Source organism: Pithys albifrons, chromosome 1 (genome assembly GCF_047495875.1).
Source record: "Pithys albifrons albifrons isolate INPA30051 chromosome 1, PitAlb_v1, whole genome shotgun sequence".
In the NCBI taxonomy this organism is placed as follows: Eukaryota; Metazoa; Chordata; class Aves; order Passeriformes; family Thamnophilidae; genus Pithys; species Pithys albifrons.
Genome location: NC_092458.1, coordinates 67,660,673 through 67,684,585, shown reverse-complemented (window position 1 = coordinate 67,684,585; position 23,913 = coordinate 67,660,673). Strand labels below are relative to the sequence as shown.

At 39.4% G+C, this 23,913-nt stretch overlaps 1 protein-coding gene across 1 annotated transcript in view; it reads right to left on the bottom strand.

The window, feature by feature from the left end:
• MTMR6 (myotubularin related protein 6) overlaps window positions 1-23,913 on the bottom strand; it is a 32,181-nt gene that overhangs the window by 7,356 nt on the left and 912 nt on the right. Inside the window, exons 2-13 of the mRNA XM_071553724.1 lie at window positions 15,909-16,025; window positions 13,855-14,017; window positions 12,776-12,933; window positions 11,938-12,066; window positions 10,748-10,882; window positions 9,522-9,654; window positions 4,941-5,050; window positions 3,734-3,859; window positions 2,389-2,438; window positions 1,434-1,634; window positions 593-727; window positions 387-513 (exon numbers count right to left, since the gene is read on the bottom strand). Coding sequence (XP_071409825.1) covers window positions 387-513; window positions 593-727; window positions 1,434-1,634; window positions 2,389-2,438; window positions 3,734-3,859; window positions 4,941-5,050; window positions 9,522-9,654; window positions 10,748-10,882; window positions 11,938-12,066; window positions 12,776-12,933; window positions 13,855-14,017; window positions 15,909-16,025 — 1,584 coding nt within the window. The remainder of the gene's footprint in view (window positions 1-386; window positions 514-592; window positions 728-1,433; window positions 1,635-2,388; window positions 2,439-3,733; window positions 3,860-4,940; window positions 5,051-9,521; window positions 9,655-10,747; window positions 10,883-11,937; window positions 12,067-12,775; window positions 12,934-13,854; window positions 14,018-15,908; window positions 16,026-23,913) is intronic.

Genomic DNA, 23,913 nt, shown 5'->3' with positions numbered 1-23,913 from the left:
TAGCTATAATGGAAATAAAATATTTTCAGTCTGCTTGGTATAGCAACACAGCTGTAGCTATGATGGATACCGTTTTATCTAAGAAAAGTTTCAGAGAAATTTAACCTACATTAAACCATCTTCAGTGATGCTTTGATAGTAGGAGAACTTTTACATAATGCAGTTCATCAGTAAAGCAGAATAGTGCCTAAGAGCTAAACATTGCCTGCACAGTCTGGCATTAATCACAGAAGCATACAGTGCAAGTCAAAGTGAACACTATAGAGTTAGTAAGTGCCAGGCCATACAGCAGTGACATCCCTGTGAAAGCTAGCAGCATTATTACAACTTAAATGTGAATTTGAAGAACAAGTCATAGGTGCACACATTTATTTTGTAACACTTACAGCTTCCAGTTCCTTAATGTCTTCTTCCAGTTGTTTATTTTGCTCCTTCAAATTCATTATAACATTGAGCACAGACTGCCTGGGATGCATACTTCGATCAAACTGATGGTACATACTTGTCCAAAACCTGCATGAAGCAGACAGTTTTAACTATGCAGGATAACAACAAAATTGAAGAAGAGATACTGTATCTTATTTAAACTTACTTAAAATTGAATGATGCCGTATTAGGCTCCAAAAGAGTTAGTTCTGGAAAACAGTCTGGATTATAGAGAGGATTCTCATATTTCTTTCGTTCAGCCAAAAGGAATGGCCACAAGGAGTAGGTCTTCTCTTTTACTCTTAAAGCAAAAAGAGATGAAGGTCAACACAGTGACTGCAAGCAAAAAATAGAAGCTCTTCAACTAATAAATCAATCTTTTTGTTTAAAAAAAGTTACCAGATGTAGTGATTTTAGCTAGAAATACTTATAAGTCTTGACTTAAAAGCTCTTAGTAAAATCAACTTCTTCCTGGCATATGCTAATGTTTGATAGAAATGTCAATTTTAGAAGTACTACTGCTTATGGTGTGCAAGTTTTTCCTGCTTGCCATAAAAGCTTTTAAAACACAAAGTGAGAAAAACGGACAAAAACTTCACAGTAGTTTTTCCAACTGAAAGCATTGGAAGATACCATGTTAATTCTTCTAACTGACTAGTCTTAAGCAGGCAAGAATTTTAAGGTTACCTAAAAAGGGAACAAAGTGATACTTCCAAACTTAAGCTTACCTACTTTGGGGGGGGGGGGGAGGGGAGGGGGAAAAGAGAGGAGGAAAGATACCTTAACTCTCCCTATGAAAAATAAGCATGGGATTTTCTCCCAGAATTCTGAAGACTGTCTCCAGAATGCAAAAGCACAAGAAGCCCTGCTGTTCCCTGATGCAGTTCAACCCAATTTGCAGTACTATCAACTTTGCCTCTATTTCTTTTCCAGCCTAAAATGAAGATTCACACAAGTTCTTAGTCTGCCAGAATAAATAAAAGACACATTACAATACACCTGCTTACTTTAGTTCTTCTCGTTCTTTTTGACAGTTTCCAAGGAAGTTACCAAACTGGCAAGAATGGACATGCTCATGGATTTGAAGGAGGAAAGCTTCATTGTACTCAAAGGCTTGTGGAAACTGCTCAGTCAAATTCCACACACATTCTAAAAACTGAGTGAACACTGGTGAGATCTCCTTTGGATCACCATCCAACTGACCGCACCTGAAAAAGATTTCCATAAACAGATTGAAGCTGATTAAAGTCAGAAATCAAAAAAGTCTTAGCTGCAATTGTTTTTAAATGACAGCACATTAATTAGACACTAGCTTTGGTTTGGAGATGGAGCACCTAACTTCAAAACTGGGGCAATTTCTGAATAGAAATAAGTCTATATTTAACCTGGTTTTCTGACTTACAAGTAATCACACATTTGTATTCAGTACAGAATAGCAACATAAGACATTTAACTTCCTTTATATCTATTACCTTCATAGTCAACATTTAGAGTATATCAGCTAATAAGCAGTAAATAGCAACGAGGCTATTGTCATGGCTCATGACAGGCAGATCAAGGGGAAAAACAGGGCTCTGAACATACAGGACTTCTAAAGGTAGATGTGACTTCATCATTAAAGTAAACATAAATGTAAACTTATCTTTAAAGATACCAAAGCCAAGTGTTTCATATTGCCTAAATAGCTGGGACTTCGCTTCAATTGGTTTTGCACTGTTTATCCATGTGTACAGACCTAGTTGCTGTCCTCAACACTTGAGAGCAAGGCACCAGTAGCACTAAAAATTTATGTCTACAATATAAATCAATTATCCAATATGTATTTGAATAAATAGCAAGACAATGCACTGTCTACGGAAAATATCTTGATGCTAAACTACTGAAGTGTTGCTAGAAATGTAACATCTGCAAGCTTAGTTCAGTTTGCTGCGTATATTTTACTGTATTGGAGGAGTGAACTACCTGTCAGAGAACTTATGCCCAAAAGAGATCCAGTCTTTCTCTATCAAGACCTAGGGGGTAAAAAGAAACAAATTCTCATGAAAAATGTTACTCAGTCTTACATCTTGCATGTATTAACTTCATAGGTTATTCATATATCAGATCAATAAATCTGATTATTTTGTATTCAGATTCAATTTTATTAAATCTGAGTCCAATTAACTACAGTAGGGGCAACTATTTGTCACTTTGTAGCTTCTTTATTTTCTTGGATGTGTTTCAGAGGAGATTCTCAAAGAACATTTCTAAAACTAATAAAGAAGTTCAGCAACTTGCTAATCAGATAACTGCTCTTAAGCCAGGCTCACTTTAAGCATAATATTGTATGACTTCACTAGATTATCCACCAACTTTCAAAATACGGCAAAGCATAGGAAAAATTTTAGTATTGTATTCCTGCTATTTTAGTTTACATAAAACTACACAACATAATCTTTCTAACACTTAGAGCCGTAAGTTTGTTAATTTCAACATTAGCTTGTTTCATCACTTCAGTCACATGTCAAGCATCAAAAGGAACACACACAGGACCATCTGACCATTGCAGAAGCCTTACAATTAGAAATCTAATTGAAAGCAAGGACTGACCGAAACCCAAAAAGACTAAATGACTTCCCTTAAGATTACACACATTCTCACTATTCACAACAAATTAATCCTCTTCTAATTCTTCCTTAACTACAATTCATTGCTTGTAAAATATTTGTGGCAGTTAGTTCTAACCAATACATTGATCTAGTTTTATGTACTACACTTGAGGAGTTCCCATGACACTGCAGATTTTCCCACTTTAAAATTTGGAATAATCATACCAAAATTCCCCTTCCGCTCTATAGAAAGATGAGGTAATTTAATGAAGGAATTTATAATGTTTAAACATCCTCAGGCCTTTGCCACTGGGGGAGTTGCCATTTTTTAATTTTAACAGTCCTGATTTGGGTGTAAGTGATAAAACAGAGCTGCTGTAATTTAGTATGCCAGCTACTTCACATAAGCACTTTGAAATCCTTGTTGTACGTCATAGATAAAGGGCTTTTTTGACACAAAAGACAATCATTGCAACATTTCTGCATGGTGCCTAAAGCAATCTGCTACTTGTATTTCAGATTTTTACGTTTTAAATAAATGTTCTTTCCAGTAGCAAAGTATTTCTATAAGAAAGATTTATTGGTGTACTGCAAATCTCATTTTACATTTGTAACTAGAAAAACAAAGTTATTATGTTTATACTGCTGCCTTTCACAATCAGACATTTTACATTCTTTATTTACCAAAGAACAACTCAACAGTGCAACAGTTAGCTTACCATGAATCCTTTGATTGTTCTGTAATAGGAATCTAGTAAGAGACCTCCAAGAGAACAAACTTGGGAAGTCCTATCCCAGCCATCTGAGCAGTGCACTAAGACACTTGCGCTCTCAACGGCGATTGCCTGCAAAACACAGTTGTTTTACAATGAATGTTCTTCTCCAGACAAAAGTCAAAATTTAGTAGATAAATAAAAAGCTACATTTATCCCAAACTCACAGCACAGGCCGTTTCATCTAACTAAGCCAGGAAAAAGTTTATTACAAGGAAAGGATGTGATACGATCAGAAAGTTAGGAATCTCTCCATGGAAGCACAGAAAACGCCTTACAAAGAAAAGAAATGTCACCGCCACCTTTGCATAAGCTACCATCTCCAGTGGTTCCCGGTTTTCTTCCTCTCCCTTACAAAACTAAACTTACAAGAAAGCCTCTTGATGGATACTAAAAAAAATTTGATTACACATTACAGCATACAGGTTAAAAACCCTAAACATTATCAACATATCATTAAAGATACCCACTTGTTCATCCTTATACTAGACAAAAGGAAAAGCATAGGAAATGCTTATTAGCTTCAGATAAGATATCAAATCCTGTTAGCTCAGATGTTTTTGAGGGTCATCTTCAGGAGAATCATCCACTTTCAATTGAGGTAATTTCCTGTTATTTCACCTAGTTAAAACAAAGATTGAGGGTGTTTTTTCTCTACCCAGCCCTCTCAGGTCAAGCCCTTGGCTTTCTAAGTGCCTGGCAAAGGCAATTGTTCCTCTGAATTCTTCATGAAGAGTCCCATTTCCTTGCCAAATGAAGTCAGCATAGCCACTTTGGCTGCTTTGCAATTCCTGCCCCAGGAGTTCTGTTTTTCAGCGTGCACTAAATAATAACTAATTCCATCTACCACCAAACTGGCTACACCTTTCAGAAATACCTAAAGAACCAGGAAGCAAGAATCTGTTCATCTCCCAGCAAGATGACCCAACAGCATTCAAAAAATCCCAAAACATTAGCTGGCATATTTAACATCTCCAATCATTAAGAATCATGTAATACTTAAACCAGCATACCCAGTGTACTGGTATATATACTAAGCATATACCTCCAAAAAGGTAAATAGCAGAATTTTACATATTACATAATATTAAGCATAATTTTGCCTGGTAGCAAGTCAACTTCCCATCCAATAAAGAAGCAGCATCCAAGTTACCTTGACTAGGAAGACAGCAGCATCCATCACAGCTTTGACATGACGTAGCCATCCAGAATTCTCCAAACCAGACAAAAAGTCACTGACAGACAAACCCCTTGTGCCACTGACTGAAAGAAACCAAGAGTTAAAAACCCTTAAGCAGTTGCAGCTACCTTAATCCTGCAATGTAGAAAGAAGAATAATTGCATTTTGTGTCTAATCCCCTGCGCTGTAAGTTGATTAGAAATCTTTCAGGAAACCACCACTCAAATGTTTTAAGGGAGTGCTACTGCAAAATGTTCTCCATTCAGATTTCAACTCTATAGAAGTACAGCAATCATAAGTGACAAGAGTAAGATCCCTGTGTCTTTCTGACAAAGTAACATTCCAAATAAATACAATAGTTATCCTCAGTAGAGAGCCTTACCCTTGTTTTGCCAAGGAAGGCAATGCAAATGCCAAAGGCTTACCAGAAATACTTAAAGGTTACTACTGCTATTAGGAGGTAGCTGCATCCAGACAATATACACACTTCAAAGTAGTCAGACTGCCAGAATTTCATCACCTCCACCCTGCTTAGGAGAATAAAGTGGAGTACAAGGACATGGTGATGAAGTCCATGAAGATTTTGTCTATCTCCAGTCTTGACACACGTCATTTCTGCTTGATTTCCACTATTCTTCCCTAACATACTTTGATGCTGTAACAATAATGCCAGTTGAGAGGGCAGGGAAGAACTCCAGTTAAAAGAAAGATGCCTTGCAGCACAGCAGCAAGCGATGTAGAGGTAGACTGAAAGCTCCTCACATAGACACTTACCAATTTACAAATGAGAGAGATAACCTGGTTCTTGTACAGTTTTGAGTAGCAACTCACACAGTTACGTTACTGTCCACACATAACAAACTTCAGGCAATAAAAAAAATATTTGCTGGCTAATATAACTTCAGCTATGTGTAATTCTAAGAGAAGGTACCCAAGCCTGCCACCTACAAAAATACCTGCCCCTGCCACAGTGGAAGCCTACTTTCCACTAAGCTTAACAGTTGGTCTTGATGACCTTAAAAGTCTTTCTCAACCTAAATGATTTCATGATTATAAACTCCTGTGCTCCAATGAGAATAAAAATGTAGATGAAAGCCAGCAGTAGGGATACAACTCCATAATAACCTTTACTCTGACCATGGAAGGAAGTAAGTCAGCAGCGAAAGTAGAGACCAAAATTCACCAAATCACTCTATGACACAGTTTCATATTCAACCAACTCTCCTGATGTAATGAAGACTATAAACTCTTAAACCACTGCGTTGCAGAGCTCTCCTGTACCTGCACTAGAATTTTCTCAGCTTTCAGTCAAACAAGTTTTGGTATACTTTCTATTGCTCAGGAAGATTCACAGTGCCAGGTGCTGCTGAACACTAGAACAAAAGCAGGCTTCCAAGTAAGTATTGCAGCACCTTTTTTAAATCCCATGGATCTTTATAATCTACAAAACTATCTAGCACAATATATAATATATAGCACAACGAGGTAACAAAACATCAAGAAATGCCGGGATACAGGATGCAATTTTAAAGCTTAGTCCGTAAATATCAGTAAAAGCAAGCTAGTTTTGCCTTGCCTTTGAAAGAGCATCATTAGGCAAGAGTTCTGCTTCCAAAAGGTCTAGCACATGGAAGAAATCAGCTGGGAACTACTTGATTCTTTCTGCTGGCTCATGCTGTCTCTGCACCAGTGATTCCATACATCTGTTCAATCACAACAGTACACAAACAGGTCTAGCACTCCATGGTAAAGGAAAGAAACTAAAATTAGTCAAGTATCTGGAAATTCAAATGTCTGCAGAGAAGGAATTGGACAGAGAAGGCAATGTCTAGAGGCACTATTCATGGCAGCTCACCCCCACATTCTGTAGCTTACGGTTTAAAGCAGAAGCTTCCCAGCTAGAAAGCAAATAGGCTTCCAGTCCTCAGTTTGTTTTCACCCAGATACTGCTGTCAAAATCTGCTTTTGATCAAAATTTTGAGCTTGGCAGAAATATTCCACCACTGGTATTTCACCCTTCTAGCTAGATTTCTATATTTTTATAAATGAAGGCAGAGATAGAACACATATGTTGAGCCCAAAGAGTTACATTCCATTTCTGTGAATTAACACAGGCATTTTTCCACTATTTGGTGATTAAATAAAGACACTGCACTGACACTGTTACAACATTTATATGCTGAAAAAAAGTAATTTTCCAGCTCCTTGTGGTGTTTTAAAGGGTCAAAGATGATTTATGGTACCACTAAGATGTTTAGCTAGTTCACAATAAATATAATTTTAGATAGTTTTGACTATATGGTTCCCATCATAAGAAACACAAGCTCTGCAAGTCCCAAAAACCTCATCGTTCCCTTCCTTGTTTGTCCTTATACACGCTACTAGCAACGCCACAGTTTAGAGGTGACTAGATCTGCAAACTGAAGCACAGCGCATTGCAGGCAGAAGTTAGTTTTTTAACAAATAAAAAACCCTAAACAACCCTGTCACCCATACAGAAAACTCACAAAACCCCCTCAGTTAACACATTTCCACCATCAAAATATATGTAACAGATCACAGCAGCTATGACGGAGCCTTTTCCTCAAACGTTTATTGCAGAAATGCTGCCTCTTGACATACACCAAGCCTTTTTGCTTCTCAGAGTTCAGCCTTTTCTGATATGCAATTCTGTATTTTGAATATATAAACCCTGAACTCTCTATTTCATGCCACAGTCAGAAATTTAGTCTATGTGAAGATTCTCCCATTAGTGTCGAACTCTGCCTGTCAGGGGTCAGCCATCACGCTCACACTGAAGAAAACCGTTTTAGAAAAGTTTTGATCCACTGCATGCAAGATATTTAAATAACAGTGAACCCAAGATGAAGAACAGACTAAATCGCCCCCAGCAGGCTCCACATTGTAGTCCCATCACAAGAGGATTTTGGAAAGGATTATGTCTGACATTCTGCTTGCAAGTAGATCCTGAAGGAAATTCTGACACAGAACCTAGAGCAGGATACATGCTGAAGAATGAATAACAGTTGTTTGTTATAAAAAGCCCAAGCAACTGAGGACAGTCCCAGTTACAACAGCCCTTGAACAAACAAGGTCATTGATATCACACTCCCGATTTGAGAACATTCAGTTCAGCACGTCCAGGGAAAGAGAGTACACAGAAGCTAAATGGCATTTTCTCACTCTAAGCTATGAACCAGGGGTCTAAAAAGTAAATTATTGCATGCATCCCTAAATTTTAAGGGTTCTTCATATTCATAAAGAGGATTCTACTTCCAGAAAGGCAACCAGCAAAACTAGTGAATAATACAGACTAAGCAGAGGTAAAACAACTGTGTTCATTTACCAAAAAACCTGATCTGGACAACAACTAAGAGACATCACTCATGAATTTGTCTCAATCGAGTTTAAATAAATCAATTCTCCACACAGAAGCCTGTGAAGCTTAGGTGTGTGGTGCACACACTTCAGACCCTATTACACAGGAGCAGTCTCTTAAAAAAGCAAAATAAAACCCAGTATTTATTAGCATGTTTTCAAGAATTTAAGCTATTAGTAAGAGAAGGAGGGGTTATGGCAAACCTAAAAACTGAAGCTCAGGATCACATTTCTCATCTTTCCCTTAGAAAAAGTACATAAAGGAGTAATTGGAAAAATACATATTATCAAAGCTCAGCAGAATTCTGTTCAAAGCACCTGAAGAACAGGTTAGCAGCACATATGGGCTCAATCTAAGCTAAGTAAGATTACACCACTAGTCTGTGAAATTCCTTGACGAATGTAGCCAGAATGCTTTCATCAACACAGGCTTCCATACAAGCATAAACCTTCTCCATGACTGGAAATATTTGCATAATTCTAGAAGTCAACCACTTATACATGTATTGTTTGTCAGGTGTGGGAGCCTGACTTCTGCCACTGTACTCAAATCTCAGTATTGCTACTTAAATTTTCTCTCAGCCACTTACCTAAATAAAATATTAACAGAATTTTGAGCATACTTCTGCCTCTCCATTTTCACCACCAGGAGGCAGGCAGTGGCATGGTGAAGTGGGTCATGTTTCCCCACCCTTTCCCTACAAACACCCACAAGCACTCAACTGGCTCACCAGGTCAAAGAGCTCAAGTTTTGTACAGACCATACGTTTATTGCAAATTCTGTGGAACAAAGTGCTCCTTGAAAAACTGATATTCTGTATATGAAAATGTATGTACACACACTATTTTGTGTATTTCTATTACAAATGCGTATACCTGTCCTGTACTTAGAAAACACAGCAGTCTTTCCCACAAGCCACTGACATACTAATCAAGTTCACTCAAGACATATGTGCTATTCAATTTTCTTCAAAACAGCTCCATTCACTAAGCTTACAGTTTGAAGTAAAGGTTCAAGCTAATTCATTACCACAGAGCACAGCAAACTGGTACTAAATGAAGAGCTGGGATAAAATATAGAAATATCGATGCAGCTTGAGCAAGCTATTATTAAAGACATCAGAAAAATACTCATCCTATTTTCATATACATTATGATAGTACAGTTAAAACATACCTTCCAGGAGTTTTTGTAAGCTGGATCTCATTACATGAATGTTTTCAATGCCAACAAACTGAAACCTAATGTTAGAGTAGTTGTCTTCATTCTCATAGCCCTTCCCAGCAGCTCTGTTTGCCATTGCATTAAGCTTAAAAGAGGAAAATAAGAATATTGATAAACAGTGCTTGAAATAAAAATATCAAATTAGAAACCAAAGTCATGAAATTTCAATGGAATATACTGAGGAAAAAACACAAGAGCACATAGGATAAACAGGTTCTAATACACAGTTTGTGGCAAATCAACTTGAAAGCACTGAAGGGTAAGAAAAGGGACGGTACATAAAAACCAAGCTCAGTATTTAGAGCTGACATATCTGAATAATGTATAGTAATTTCTTATTCTTTCCTCCATATTCCCACCAACAAACCTTCACTTGTTTCCAAAGTTTTCAAAACAATTCACCTAAAAAGGAAAGGGTAAGACACAGACTTTTCCAGCTCCTGTGTTCAGACATTCAAGTGAAATTAATACCAATTGAAATGCAAATGGGTGAGTTACCCCACATATTCCAACATAGGTCATAACATAATTCAATTTAATAACATAACGCAATTCAATTTAATTAGGCAGTGATGAATTATGGTAGTGAGGCACTGGAAAACGCTGCCCAGCGAAGCTTCAGATCCTGGAGTTGTTCAAGGCCAGGTTGGATGGAGTGCTGCGCAATTTGACCAGGGGAGTTGGAACTAGATGATCTTTAAGGCCCCTTCTAACTCAAATCATTCTATGATGACCTCAAAATGCTAATACAGAATTTCCTCAACTTCCTCCTTGCTGAGACAGTTCATACAGATCATTTACACAGAACACAGAACTCCCTCCCATTCCAAAAGAAACCCCAACACAGCTCACTATTTCATCATAATTTCAAACAGTTAAAATTATTTGAATCTCACTCAACTATGCACTTCTTAATTATGTTTTAAGTCTATTTTATAGGTACCCCTCCAAAAGTTCAGCAGCATATTCAGTGAATTCTAGCTGAGTCCTGAGATAGGTTCAACTTCTTTAAGAAAGCAAGTAATTAAACATCTGAATAAAGAGGCCTACCCTTATCCTTAAAACATTTTTGCTCATGATGGAGTCATACTTCATTCCAAATTTTTCAGAATTACACTGTATCCCTGTACTGTAATGTTCAGGAAGAGAAGCTTGTCTGTAGAACCTGAAGTACGTACCTTTGGCCTGGTATCCATGACATACATGTAGCGATTTGAAGGATTTGCTTTACTGATGGCTTGCAACATGTGTTCATCTTCCAGGCACCTGGCACTGAAACCTGAGAGAGGTTGGCTGCATCTGCAAATTGCAGCCTACCACAGAAAACAGCACAAATTAACATCAGTTTAATACCTGTAGTTGAAATGCTTTGCACAATTCTAGAAAGAAACAGAAACAAATTGTTTTATTTGGCAGATAACATCACTAAACTGCAAGTTCAGGAGTTCCAACTTTTTAAGCACATCTCTTGAAGACCTTCAAACACAGTACCTACAACTTAAATCCAAAGGTTTATGAAAACATTTTTTCATGTTCATCTACATAAGCAATGTATCAACTTACACAATGAACATAAAAACTCACAAAAAGTATAGGCTGGATAAAAGTACAAGTTTAGGAAAGCAAGTTGCCCCCTTAATATGAAACGAATTATCTTTGGCTATACTAACGCAAGTATGATTTTATTATTGCAAGTGCAATATGTTATTATCTAATGTAACTTTTGTAATGTCATTTTCAATAATATGTTGTTTTTAGAAGGTATTGGGTACATCTTTCAAATAGTAATTACCTTCAAATCCATCTAGGAGCTTCACACTCATCATTCATAAATTCTTCAACTCAGCAAGGTGACAGTCCTTCTCTCCCTCCACATTACCCCTTAGCTGAGACAGGCAGATGCTGCTTTACAACACTCTCTGCAAAATCTTATTTCTCATCCTGTAGGTTTTTTTACCTTGCAAATAACTCCTCAAAGAACCAGTTCTATTCTTTTGTTGATTTGCTGGTTTTGGTTGGTTGGTTTTTTACCCACCATTTTGACCTAAGAGATTTTATTCCCGATATATCAAGGAAGACAGATTCTTCAACAGAAGGCCATCTTGCATTACCTTAGTTCCAGTTTCTGAAAACTTTATGAGATTCAACTGATTATCAACTGTTTATTGAAGGACTTCTTTTAAACTGGCTTAGTTTAGCTCAACATCCTGTTAGGCACCACTAGTGTCAGGTGTATTTAAGGTTTCATGAGTCAGACCATTCTCATACAAGTCATTGTACTTGAACCTCCTCCTCTACACCCCTGAACTACTGCCAAGTGTTGAGAAACTTTTCAGCACATTTACAGTAAAAGGAAGACACATTATACCTCTTTATTTTTATGATAATATGACAACACTGGGAATCTTCCTTTGCTTCTGAACTTGGAGCTACCAACAATTATGGGCTTGCTTGCAGTTCTGGGAACATACAGTTCCCTAGGATAGGTTTCACAAATCTGAAAGACACAGATAGACAGAAAGAATTTCATGAGCAAGGCACAAAGCCTATCCTAGTTCTATTGTATTCAATTTGAAAGATATTAGGTGAAATAAGAGATTATGGATAAACAGGAATATGTTTCTCTATATATGTAAATAACTCAGAGGAGGAGACAAGCCAGAGATAAAATAGTACACGCTGGTATCCAAGTTACACAGCCAAGTACTACCATACTGGCATTCACTCTCAAGAATGTGACTCCTCAGTAGAAATGATATGAATATGTTTCAAATAAAATATTGAAATCATTTCCCTCTTTTTTTTTGTATTTGCAGACTACAAAGTAAAATGAAATCTAATCTGGGAATCGGCCACACCACCACACCCAACATTACAAATGCCCAAGCTCATTTAAGAGAGAGATCACAAAGCTGGAGAATTGCTGGAGCTGGACTTCAAACAGGTAACTATACTCCAGAAACAATCCCCAAACCCCCATGCATCCATGCACACATACTCTCTCAATGAGGCCTTAGGAAAAACAACTGTTAGAGAGCTGTGAGACTGCACATGGATAAAGCAGTTAACTCTCTCTACCTGCAAGTTTTTGCTTACACTGCAAGCCAAGAGTATTCATAGCATTGGGCTGTTTTCTATAGGCCTAGAATCAGAGGATAATGCACAAAGAGATGCAGAGCAGAATGTACTTCCATTACAACACTTACCTTATAATCACGATTTGCATCAGACAACTGCCAGTAAGCATTCGGCACTCCCATTCTCTTGTATTCTTCTGCCAGATCAATAAGCTGCCAGCCTTTGACTTGCTCAGATTCATTTTGTTTCGGATTATAGGAAAAGGCATAAAGTTCTTCATATTTTGCTAAAAGGTAAAGAACAGTACAGAACGTGTAATGGAGGGAAAGTTTCAGGCTTCAAGATTCAGAGAAGCAAGACTAAAGAGATACTTGGCGTGGCCGAAATATTTATTCTGCAACTATCCTACACTTGAATGACACACAGATACTTAGTCAGAGGTAGGTTATGAGAGTTTTCTTGAATGTGCTTGGCCTGTTTCAGAAGAGACATTTCTAATCCCATAAGGCCAAAGCACAGGTCACAAAATGAAGACTGACAAAACTGAACAAGGCAAAAGGCAGGATTATTAGAAGACTTCACCAGAGCTGAAAGAAAAAACTACTTGGGAAGCAGGAACCGAAATTTACATCTAAAGTTCCCTTTTACAACAAAAAAGCTTTCAAAAATTTTGTTCTTCCTAATACACTGTTTCTCTTATCACAGATCACATTTTACACTGTTCTAAACACAAAGCATAGAAAGCAAAAGACAATACTAAGTGACAGAAGTCTCTCCTAGAGCTGAATTGGTAGTGTTATTCTAGCATCAATATTCAGCTTTACTTTTGAAACTGTATGAAATTAGTAACAACTTATTATTATTTGCTTAGTAGCTTTTTATCTACGGAACACACAACTAAGAGGGACTTTATGCCCTTATATTCACAACTTCAGGGACAGGAATGTAAAAGAAAAATAAAAGGATCACTCATTCTACTAGGGAACATCAGAGACCTACAGAAGCCAGACAAGACATCTTCTGAATTTTTATGTAGATTAATATTTAATCAATAAAATTCTTTAGATACCAAATCCAAGTAAGACTTTACATAACATGTGTTTTAAAATATAAAAAAAATAAAAGACCCATGGATTTACACACACACCCCCCAACTTGTTACCCATACATATATCCATGCAAAGTCTTTTACAGTGACAATTATTACCTGGTTTTGACAGCTGAAGCAAAGAGTTGTAAATGTCATGACAATCCCTTTCTCTGGGAACAACAAAGTGAACTACCCTGAAGTTCTTGCACTGGATGACAAGGGGGCAGCCAGACGTAGTCAAGGGAAGTTTTTCCACTGCAGCAATGTGATGATGCAGTATCTGTGACACACAAAAACTCACACAGTAAGCATGTTGATGAAAAATAAGACAGCACACTATTCAGATCAGCAAATATGAGACACATTAAGCAACCCTGAGTATGGATTTTGACTAATTTTGTCAATCAATTATAAAAAGAAATACATTTAGAAGCAGAAATCCACGAGCGACATTTTAGTCATGGTATCATAACTTATAAAAATTTAATTATTCTCTTCTGCCGTTTTGAAGTGTTACCTAATGTTTGAAAGAAAGAGTAAATACCTTATGCAAAAATGAGACGCAAAACTCCACCGTGGTGGTTCAGTTTTCTTCCACTTTGCTAACTTGACAGGCTTATATCTAATTAGGCAGTGTTCACATAGAATATATACTTTTTTAAGGATCTACAGGAACATACTTCAGAATATTCAGGCAAAATAAATTCAATCAAGGAAAAAATTCAAAGTGTAATAGATACAGAAGATCCTGAAAATTTTACAATTACAGAATGAAGAGAAGATAAGAAAAGCTACTCCTGTATTATGTCCTGTGTCATGCAGACATGACAGTCTCTCAGCTAAATGTGTTTTGACCACTTTAAAAAAAGACTGTCACAGCAAAGGACAGACAAAAGCACTCCCTAAATTTATCTGTGTGACAAACCTACACAAGATTTAGGTAAATACATGGAAAGTAACAGCTGTTCAACTGTGGGCAAAAAAGGCACACATACATTACCTCAACTGGATAAGATGTTCTTGATAGAATTGCAATTACCTCACTGAAGCAATCCAGTCCTCTTAAATATTGATCAGAATTTGACAGACATCTGAAAACTAGGCTGCCATATGCGCACTTATGAAGAGACTGTATCTTAAGAACATTATGGTAACTATACCTGGTACCTGCATTATCATCAGAAATGCAGTGCTTTCAGTACAGGTTCAATTTCCCCAAAATGAAACCTTTTAACGTAGTACATGCCAGTAATGCTTCTGAATCACGTTCTCCCCAAAAACCCCCTTTGTATGAAAGGGTAACAGTTTGGCTTATACAGAGTTGTACATTGTATCCAAGAATAACAGAAAAATAAATTTTCTTGAAAGCACCATGAGGGACTTAGTCAAATAACCAGGATACAGAATTAAGGCTAATCCAGGAAAATACACCTACAGAAAAAAAAATTAACCACAGCCAGGGAAATGAGATTTCCTCGTGGAGGATGAAAGACTTAAGGCACAAACTCAAACCAGCGGAACACAGAACTTGATGACCTCATGTGTCCCATAAGGGCACTGAGCAGAAAAAACTAATGGGAATTCCTGTCCTAGCCAGCTTTGGTTGTACAACGCTGGTACTGTTCAACAAGACACAGCAGCCCCTTCTGAAATGTTTTATTTTGGAGATGAATACTTGTGAAAAAACAGCTGCTTACTGCTCTAAAAAAGCGCATGTTATCTTCAATATTTCACTACACCCTAGATCTTCGGACTTTTGCTGTCTCATTTAACCTAGATAGAATCTAATTACAGGTTAGTTAACAGAGAAATTCTGAACCTGATGCTTAAACTATCAAGTAGTCTCCCACTCCTGCCTCTGAATTGCGGTGCAAGTCAAGTTATTTAAAAAAAACCACTACACACTCACTCAGAAATACAAGTGAAGGCTATGGAAGAAATTACAGCAGCTTGAACAGAAGTGAACGTTTTCAACGTTACCTGATTTCAACTGCAGCAGTGTCATCCAAGAGTATAATCTGCAAATCATTAACTTATTATGATACCATGAAGGACAAGAGTACAGGGAATAACTAAGAACATTTTAGTAAACAAATTCCACCTTAGATCAGAGAGAACAAATGCATCTGCAGAACTCATGCATTTGAGCCACAAACATTCATTATCCTTACCCATGTCTCCCTCTGGCTTGAGTCTATGAATAACAGATGAGTTGCTGTAAGGTATAGCGTTCCCGTCACTGACTTATTGCTTGTGCTGAACCGATCTAGTAGTTTCACTTGCTCCACCTGTAAGAAAAAAGGGGAGACAAAACTTAATTTTGAATTTCTATAGAAAGTAAGATCCTAACTTAGCAAAAGCTTCGTCAGTTTTGAAATAATTTGGAACAAGGCAGAAAACTTAACACAGCATATACAAGGCAATTCAGGACAAACTATAGTGGTCACATAAACTTAGAGAAGACTCGTTAAAATACCCTGTTTCAAAACAAAAGTGCATAATGAAAGCGCAATACTAAGCTCATCGAGGTGATCCTGTGGTGTAATGGAGAGCACTCTGGACTCTGAATCCCAAGGCCCTGAGTTCCAGTCTCAGTGGGGACCGTCCCCTGGCAGTTCAATGCCTCCCTGCCATCCCATCCCGTCACATCTCGGATGCTCAGCAGGTTCAGCCCCGGTTAGTACCGGGTGCTGTGACAGTCCTGAGGACTTCACTGTCACTGTCCAAGCTCGCTCGGCCGTGGCAGATGGACCTCAGGACTGAAACGGTGGGGTCAGTTCTGCGCACGCTGTGCCTCACCTAAAATATCCACTGCGCAGGCTGGAAGGGCACACCCACGTGGGGAGAGCCCTGCCCAAATCTGCGTTGACTAAGTCTGGCCATACATACACACAGACTAAGCTCATCAGAATACTTACTCCATACACATCTTATTATTTACTAGTAAAAGAGACCAGGATATCTTTTTTTTTAATAAGACTTATTAATTAATATGCTTTTAGGCTGCTTCCCCAAAATAGAGCAAACACACACTAACAATTTCCTGTTACTGAGATGCCAGCAGTGAATTAAGGGCTGATCTCAGCAAGATGTTTTGCTGGGTGTCTGCAAACTCAAAGCTATAAAGATTGTTTTCCTGACTTCAGTTTTAGGTATGTACTGTCATTTACATAAACCCCAACTTTAAAGGAACACCATAACCTTGCCTCATAGTCAAAGTATATTCTAATGAAATGCAAGGATTATTGTAATAATTATAGAAACTCATAGAAATTCAAGGACTGTGCTGGCATTTGAAGCAGATATTTCAAGCTTGAGTCTGGTAAGAGCAAATGACTCCTGGTATTCCATCACCATTGTTAACTGAATCCTAAGAAAACATTCCAAAAGGAAGTGATTTCTAGATAGCTTGCATTTTATCTGCTGCTCACAACTTCGTGGGCTCCACAGTTTGCTGTATTTGAAGCAAACGTTTCGTGATTCTTTGTGTGCAACAACAGGAAAGGAAAAAGGCTTATCTCCACACATTCCTCTATTTCTTGGCAGCGCTGACTCATTAATACCAAGTTAAAGCTCTTTGCCACCATTAAGTGTATGGCAGAACTTCAAAAACTTTCACATCACCCAGACCACCACCCAGATGAGGCAACTAGGAGAGCCCACATCTACTGTGCTGATGCTAAGTGAGTTAATTCATATATACAAACATATTTATCTACTGAAAGCACATATAAAACAGAAAAAAAAAATCAGGTTTTTTTAATTCAAGTATTTTTTATAAACTAGCAAGGACTAATTTTGTTTTTGAAAGTTAAAAAACAGTGAATACAAATCAGAATGGAGGAAATAAAAATAAATACTAAAAGTCAGCACTACTATGATTTCTAGATTTCAGCTTATAAAGCAAAACAGTCTCATTCCCTGGTAGGCTTTGTTTGCTGCTGCTTCAGCTATCAGTAGGTGACCCAGAGGGGAGTTGGAGGTGTGGCTTGCTCGTTAGCAGGAGAGTGAGAGGCTTCAAAGGGAGGGAAGGGAGCTTCTTGGCTCATTCCCTTGCAGGCTTTATTTGCTGCTCCTTCAGCTATCAGCAGATGACTCAGAGGGCAGTTGGAGGCGTGGCTTGCTCGTGAGCAGGAGAGTGAGAAGGCTTTAAAAACATCTCTAGGGAGCACAAGCAACCTGGAGCACGGTGAACAGGAGCAGGCAAACAGGGGTGTGGCACGTCAGTTTGCACGGCAGTTCGAGCAGGCAGGGCAGGAGCCTAGGTATTTCTGCAACCTTTCTTTTTTTTTTCTTTTTTCTTTTTTTTTTCTGTTTGTTTGTTTGTTTCTCTTTTCTACCTTTCCCCACAGCTCAAGGCAGTCATGCCTCCCAAAAAAATGAAAGCTGTTGCTCCTGTTACGAGTAGAGGGGAGTCAATACACACAGAACCCTCTAAAAAGGATGCAGCCACTCAGGCCTCTGGCTGCATAGACTGTTTGAGCCTGGACCTACTACCAGAGGACAGTATGAGAAGCACCTGCATACGATGTGAGCAGGTGAACGATTTGCTGGGTCTGGTGGCAGAGCTAAAGGAAGAGGTCGATAGGCTCAGAAACATAAGGGAGAGTAAAAGGGAAATTGACTGCTGGAGTCACACCCTTTCCACTCCTAAGGAAGCCCAGAAGGAGGTGGTGATTATTACCAAAAGACTTCCTAAACTTATCCAACCCTCAGACTATTACCCACTGTTGGTTGTCCAGGTTGGAAGTGATGACATTAATAAAAGGAGTACCAGAGTAATTAAAAAAGATTTCAAGGCACTACCCCATCTCTTCATGGGACAGGAGCACAGGTAGTAATTGCCTCAGTTCCTGTGCTAGCTGGGATGAATGAGGAGAGGTTTAGGAAAGCCCAGCTTACCAATAGGTGGCTTAGGGGATGGTGCTATCGTCAAAATTTTGGGTTTTTTGATCATGGGGCAAACTCCGTGTTGCTCAGTCTCGTCAAAGCAGATGGGCTTCATTTATCTAGGAAGGGCAAAAGAACTGTAGCCCATAAGTTGGCAGGGTTGGTTAGAGGGCTTTAAACTAGGTTTGAAGGGGGAAGGGACGGCAACTGGGCTCTCCAGAGATAGGCCTAAGGGCACAGAGCCCGAGTTGAGAATGAAATCAATGGCCCAGCTGAAGTGCATGTACACCAATGCACGCAGTATGGGAAACAAACAAGATGAGCTGGAAGCCATAGTGCAGCAGGAAAACTATGACATAGTTGCTGTCACAGAAACGTGGTGGGATGACTCACATGACTGGAGTGCTGCTATGGGGGACTACAAGCTCTTCAGAAAGGACAGGCAGGGAAGGAGAGGTGGAGGGGTGGCTTTATATGTTAGAGAGTCTCTTGACTCTGTTGAAGTTGAGGTCAGCAGTGACAAGGTTGAGTGCCTGTGGGCCAGAATCAGGGGCAAGGCCAACAAGGCTGACACCCTTGTGGGAGTCTGTTACAGACCACCCAACCAGGATGATGAAGGAGATGAATTGTTCTACAAGCAGCTGGCGGATGTCTCAAAATCTCCAGCCCTTGTTCTTGTAGGTGACTTTAACCTGCCAGATATCTGCTGGGAGCTTCATACTGCAGAGAAGAGGCAGTCAAGGAGGTTCCTGGAGTGTATAGAGGACAATTTCCTTCATCAACTGGTAAATGAGCCTACCAGGGGTAGGCCCTGGTAGACCTACTGTTTACAAACAGAGAGGGGCTGGTAGATGATGTAGTGGTTGGAGGCCGCCTGGGGCATAGTGACCATGAAATAATAGAATTTTCAGTCCTCAGGGATGTAAGGAGAGCCACCATTAAAACCTCTACTTTGGACTTCCAGAGAGCAGATTTTGGCCTATTCAAAGAACTGATTCAGAGCATACCCTGGGAAACAACCCTTAAAGGTAAGGGGGTCCAGGAGGGATGGACATGTTTTAAGAGGGAGATTTTGAATGCACAGCAACAGGCTGTCCCAGTGTGCCGAAAGGCCAGCCAGAGGGGAAGACGGCCAGCTTGGTTAAATAGGGAGATTCTGCAAGAAATCAGGGATAAAAAGAAAGTTTACAGACTATGGAAAAAAGGGCTGGCTACTTACGAAGAATTTACAGATAGAGCTAGGTCATGCAGGAAAAAAATTAGGGAAAGAAAAGTGGAATTTGAAGTAAATTTGACTATTTCAGTTAGGGATAACAAAAAGTCCTTTTATAAATACATTAATAACAAAAGGAGGGGCAAGGAAAACCTCCACTCTCTGTTGGACTTGAAGGGAAATATAGTTAAGGAAGATGAGAAGGCTGAGGTACTTAACACCTGCTTTGCCTCAGTTTTCACCAGTAAGACAGGTGGCCCTCAAGACAACTGGCCTCTGGAGCTGGTAGACAGAGAGAGGGAGTTGAACAGCCCTCCTGTATTCCAGGAGGATATAGTTACTGACTTACTGAGCCAGCTGGATCCTAACAAGTCTATGGGACCAGACAGGATCCATCCCAGGGTGATGAGGGAGCTGGCAGAAGAGCTTGCCAAACCGCTCTCCATCATCTTCCAACAGTCCTGGCTCTCTGGGGAGGTCCCAGATGATTGGAGGTTGGCGAATGTCACCCCAATCCACAAAAAGGGCGGCAAGCAGGACCCTGGTAACTACAGGCCTGTCAGCCTGACCTCCGTGCCTGGCAGGGTTATGGAGCAGTTCATCCTGAGCGCAATCATACAGCAACTTCAGGGTGGACAAGGGATTAGACCCAGCCAGCATGGGTTTAGGAGGGGCAGGTCCTGTCTGACCAACCTGATCTCTTTTTACGATCAGGTGACCCACCTGGTGGATGAGGGGAAGGCTGTGGATGTGGTCTATCTGGACTTCAGCAAGGCCTTTTACACTGTCTCCCATAATATTCTCCTGGAAAAGCTGGTAGCCCATGGCCTGGACAAGTGTAACCTCTCCTGGATTAAGAGCTGGCTGGAGGGTTGGGCCCAGAGAGTGCTGGTGAATGAAGCTGCATCCAGCTGGCGGCCAGTCACCAGTGGTGTTCCCCAGGGGTCTGTATTGGGTCCAGTCCTGTTTAACATCTTTATTGATGATTTAGATGAGGGGATTGAGTCCATCATCAGCAAATTTGCTGATGACACCAAGCTGGGAGGGAGTGTCAACCTGCTGGAAGGCAGGAGGGCTCTGCAGAGGGATCTGGATAGACTTGAGAGATAGGCTGATTCCAATGGGATGAAGTTCAATAAGGCCAAGTGCCGGGTCCTGCACTTTGGCCACAACAACCCCATGCAGCGCTACAGGCTGGGCACAGAGTGGCTGGAGAGCAGCCAGGCAGAAAGGGACCTTGGAGTACTAATTCACAGAAAGCTCAACATGAGCCAACAGTGTGCCCAGGTGGCCAAGAAGGCCAGTAGGATGCTGTCCTGAATCAAAAATAGCATGGCCAGCAGGACCAGGGAAGTGATCCTTCCCCTGTACTCTGCGTTGGTGAGGCCACACCTTGAGTACTGTGTTCAGTTCTGGGCCCCTCAGTTCAGAAAGGATATTGAGGGGCTGGAGCGAGTCCAGAGAAGAGCAACAAGGCTGGTGAAGGGACTGGAGCACAAGTCCTGTGGGGAGAGGCTGAGGGAGCTGGGGATGTTTAGTCTGGAGAAGAGGAGGCTCAGAGGTGACCTCAGCACTGTTTATAACTACCTGAAGGGAAGTTCTAGCCAGGTGCGGGCTGGTCTCTTCTCCCAGGCACTCAGCAATAGGACAAGGGGGCAAGGGCTCAAGCTCTGCCAGGGGAAATTTAAGTTGGAGATCAGAAAAAAATTCTTTCCAGAGAGAGTAATCAGGCATTGGAATGGGCTGCCCAGAGAGGTGGTGGATTCACCATCCCTAGAGATTTTTAAACTGAGATTGGCCGTGGCACTGAGTGCCATGATCTGGTAAATGGACTAGAGTTGGACCAAGGGTTGGACTCGATGATCTTGGAGGTCTTTTCCAACCCAATCGATTCTATGATTCTATGATTCTAATTGGAAGCTACATGCACCAGTACTTCAAAATACACTATGCTGAAAACAGCAAAGTATCAGCCCTTAGATGTAGAGCAGTGTAAGTGAATATAACACAGCCAATACATAGAATATTTATTGGGCAGATACGCAGCAATAATTGCTCAGGTACCTGGCAGTGCATCTCCCCAGCAAACTGAGGAGTGCACAGAAACTGCTCCAGTTTTGTTCCAGTAACACAACCTACAAAATCCTGGCATGAGAGCTTCCATTCTCCTCCATGTAACAAGGCAGCTATCCTCAAAGTTAGATAAGGACAGGCTTTAGTGCTCCAGCTTCCTCTTACATAGTGAAGTCTTCAAGAATTTGCAAAGCTAAACTGTAGATATACTTTTCTTAAAGACAGCTGAAAAGTAATTTAGATTCAGCTTCCATAGATGACATGTTTATAAGGACTGGGAGTTATATATTACAGGAGAAAACAAACCCAAAGAATTGTTTTCACAGAGGAGACAAGTGGAAACAGAAAGGAAGGCTGAAACTACACTTTCAAAGTCTTGCATTAAGAAAACTGAAGGATTAAATCACAACAATCAACCCAAGGCAATACTAATTACCAAGATTTCTTCATTGTAACTTTGTATGACATTCGCTGAAACTAAAAGGCATTTTCCCTTTCCCATTTATGTTTCAGACTTGCAAACCTAAGCAGGATTTAGCAGTCAAGCTAAGCAAAGCTTTCCATCTCCTGTAGAAAATCCAGCAGTATTTTCACTAAAACAGAGTTGCCTGAAGAATTTCCAGTCTTTTCTACTACATTTTGCTTTAATATATTTTTAAGGACACTTCAGTTTTAAAGATTCATCGCAAAACCCACAATATCCTCATTTGTAATTTCTCCACATCATGCTGTGAACAGAGTTTCATCATCCATTGCTACTTAAGTATAAAATTCTCAAAAGTGGTTTTTAAGTTGACATCACTTTTTTATGCACATAAATATGCTGGAAAGTTAAAGTTTAGCTTTTGTGAATTTAATCTCAGGTAGCTGTGCTGACAGTTCTATGACATTTTAACTACAATATTTCTAGCAAACTGAAGCAAACTTTAATCAAAGACATTGAAAAAACAAGAGTGCTGTCAGATTAGAAGTAAAAGCAGCTATGTTTCAGAACAGTTGGAATGAGATCCAACTTGAACCTACACACAAACTGAACTTTTAAGACCTACAGTGCAGGTTGTACTTTTGTTTTCTTGCTTTGTATAACTTTAACACTCAATTATTACCATCTAGCCTATATGCATTTAAATCCAACTGTATAGTCAATAAACTAAGAGTTTACAAACAGATAAGTGAACATCACTTTTGTAACAAAAAAATGATGCTATTTCTAACCCTGAAACTGATGTTTTCAGAAAGGATATGGGGTTTTGTAGGAATTATAAAAATAATTGCTCCCAGTAGAAAGTCTGGTATAAGTTGTGTTCAGAGCTCATTTCTCTCTTCAGTTCCATTGCTACATGAAGCAGTTTTTCCACAGCAGGGGACCAAAAACATGCAGAAATGCAATCACTTGCAGATGCAAAGAACTCAGTTAGCTGTAGCCTTTCTACTCTCAATTTCAGGTTTGAAACTTAAACAGCTTCTCCTGCTCATCAAGAGACTTCAGCTTCAGTCTAGCTTTTATTTTTAAATCAGCTACCGACTGTAACAATACAATATTAAGTTCTCAAACAAGGAGTTTCATGTTCATAAGTAAATAGGCTGATACAGAAACTTGTTCTCCAATCTGTCAGCTTGGTGAAAGATTATTCCATCCAGTGAATTGAGGAGTCACTAACAGGAGCTTCATCAGAGACTTTCCTCCCGTTTCACACATAAATGTACAAATGCATATGAAAATAAAAGTAGCTATACACGTTTATATAAAAGCTACATACGCTATTACTCAAAGAATTTAAAGGCTTGCTCCTTTATGTAATTACCGCTTATATATATACCATTTGGAGTTGAAATATGACTACTTCTTTTCTACAGATAGCTATAAACCTACTATAAAATCAGACTGACGGATTCAGGAATTAATCGCTTGACAATTTCCAGGACCAAACAGAGATGGGCAGTCTTTTCAGCAGCCCTTGCAGTCAGGGCAAGTCCAAAACATCAATTACAGCCTAACT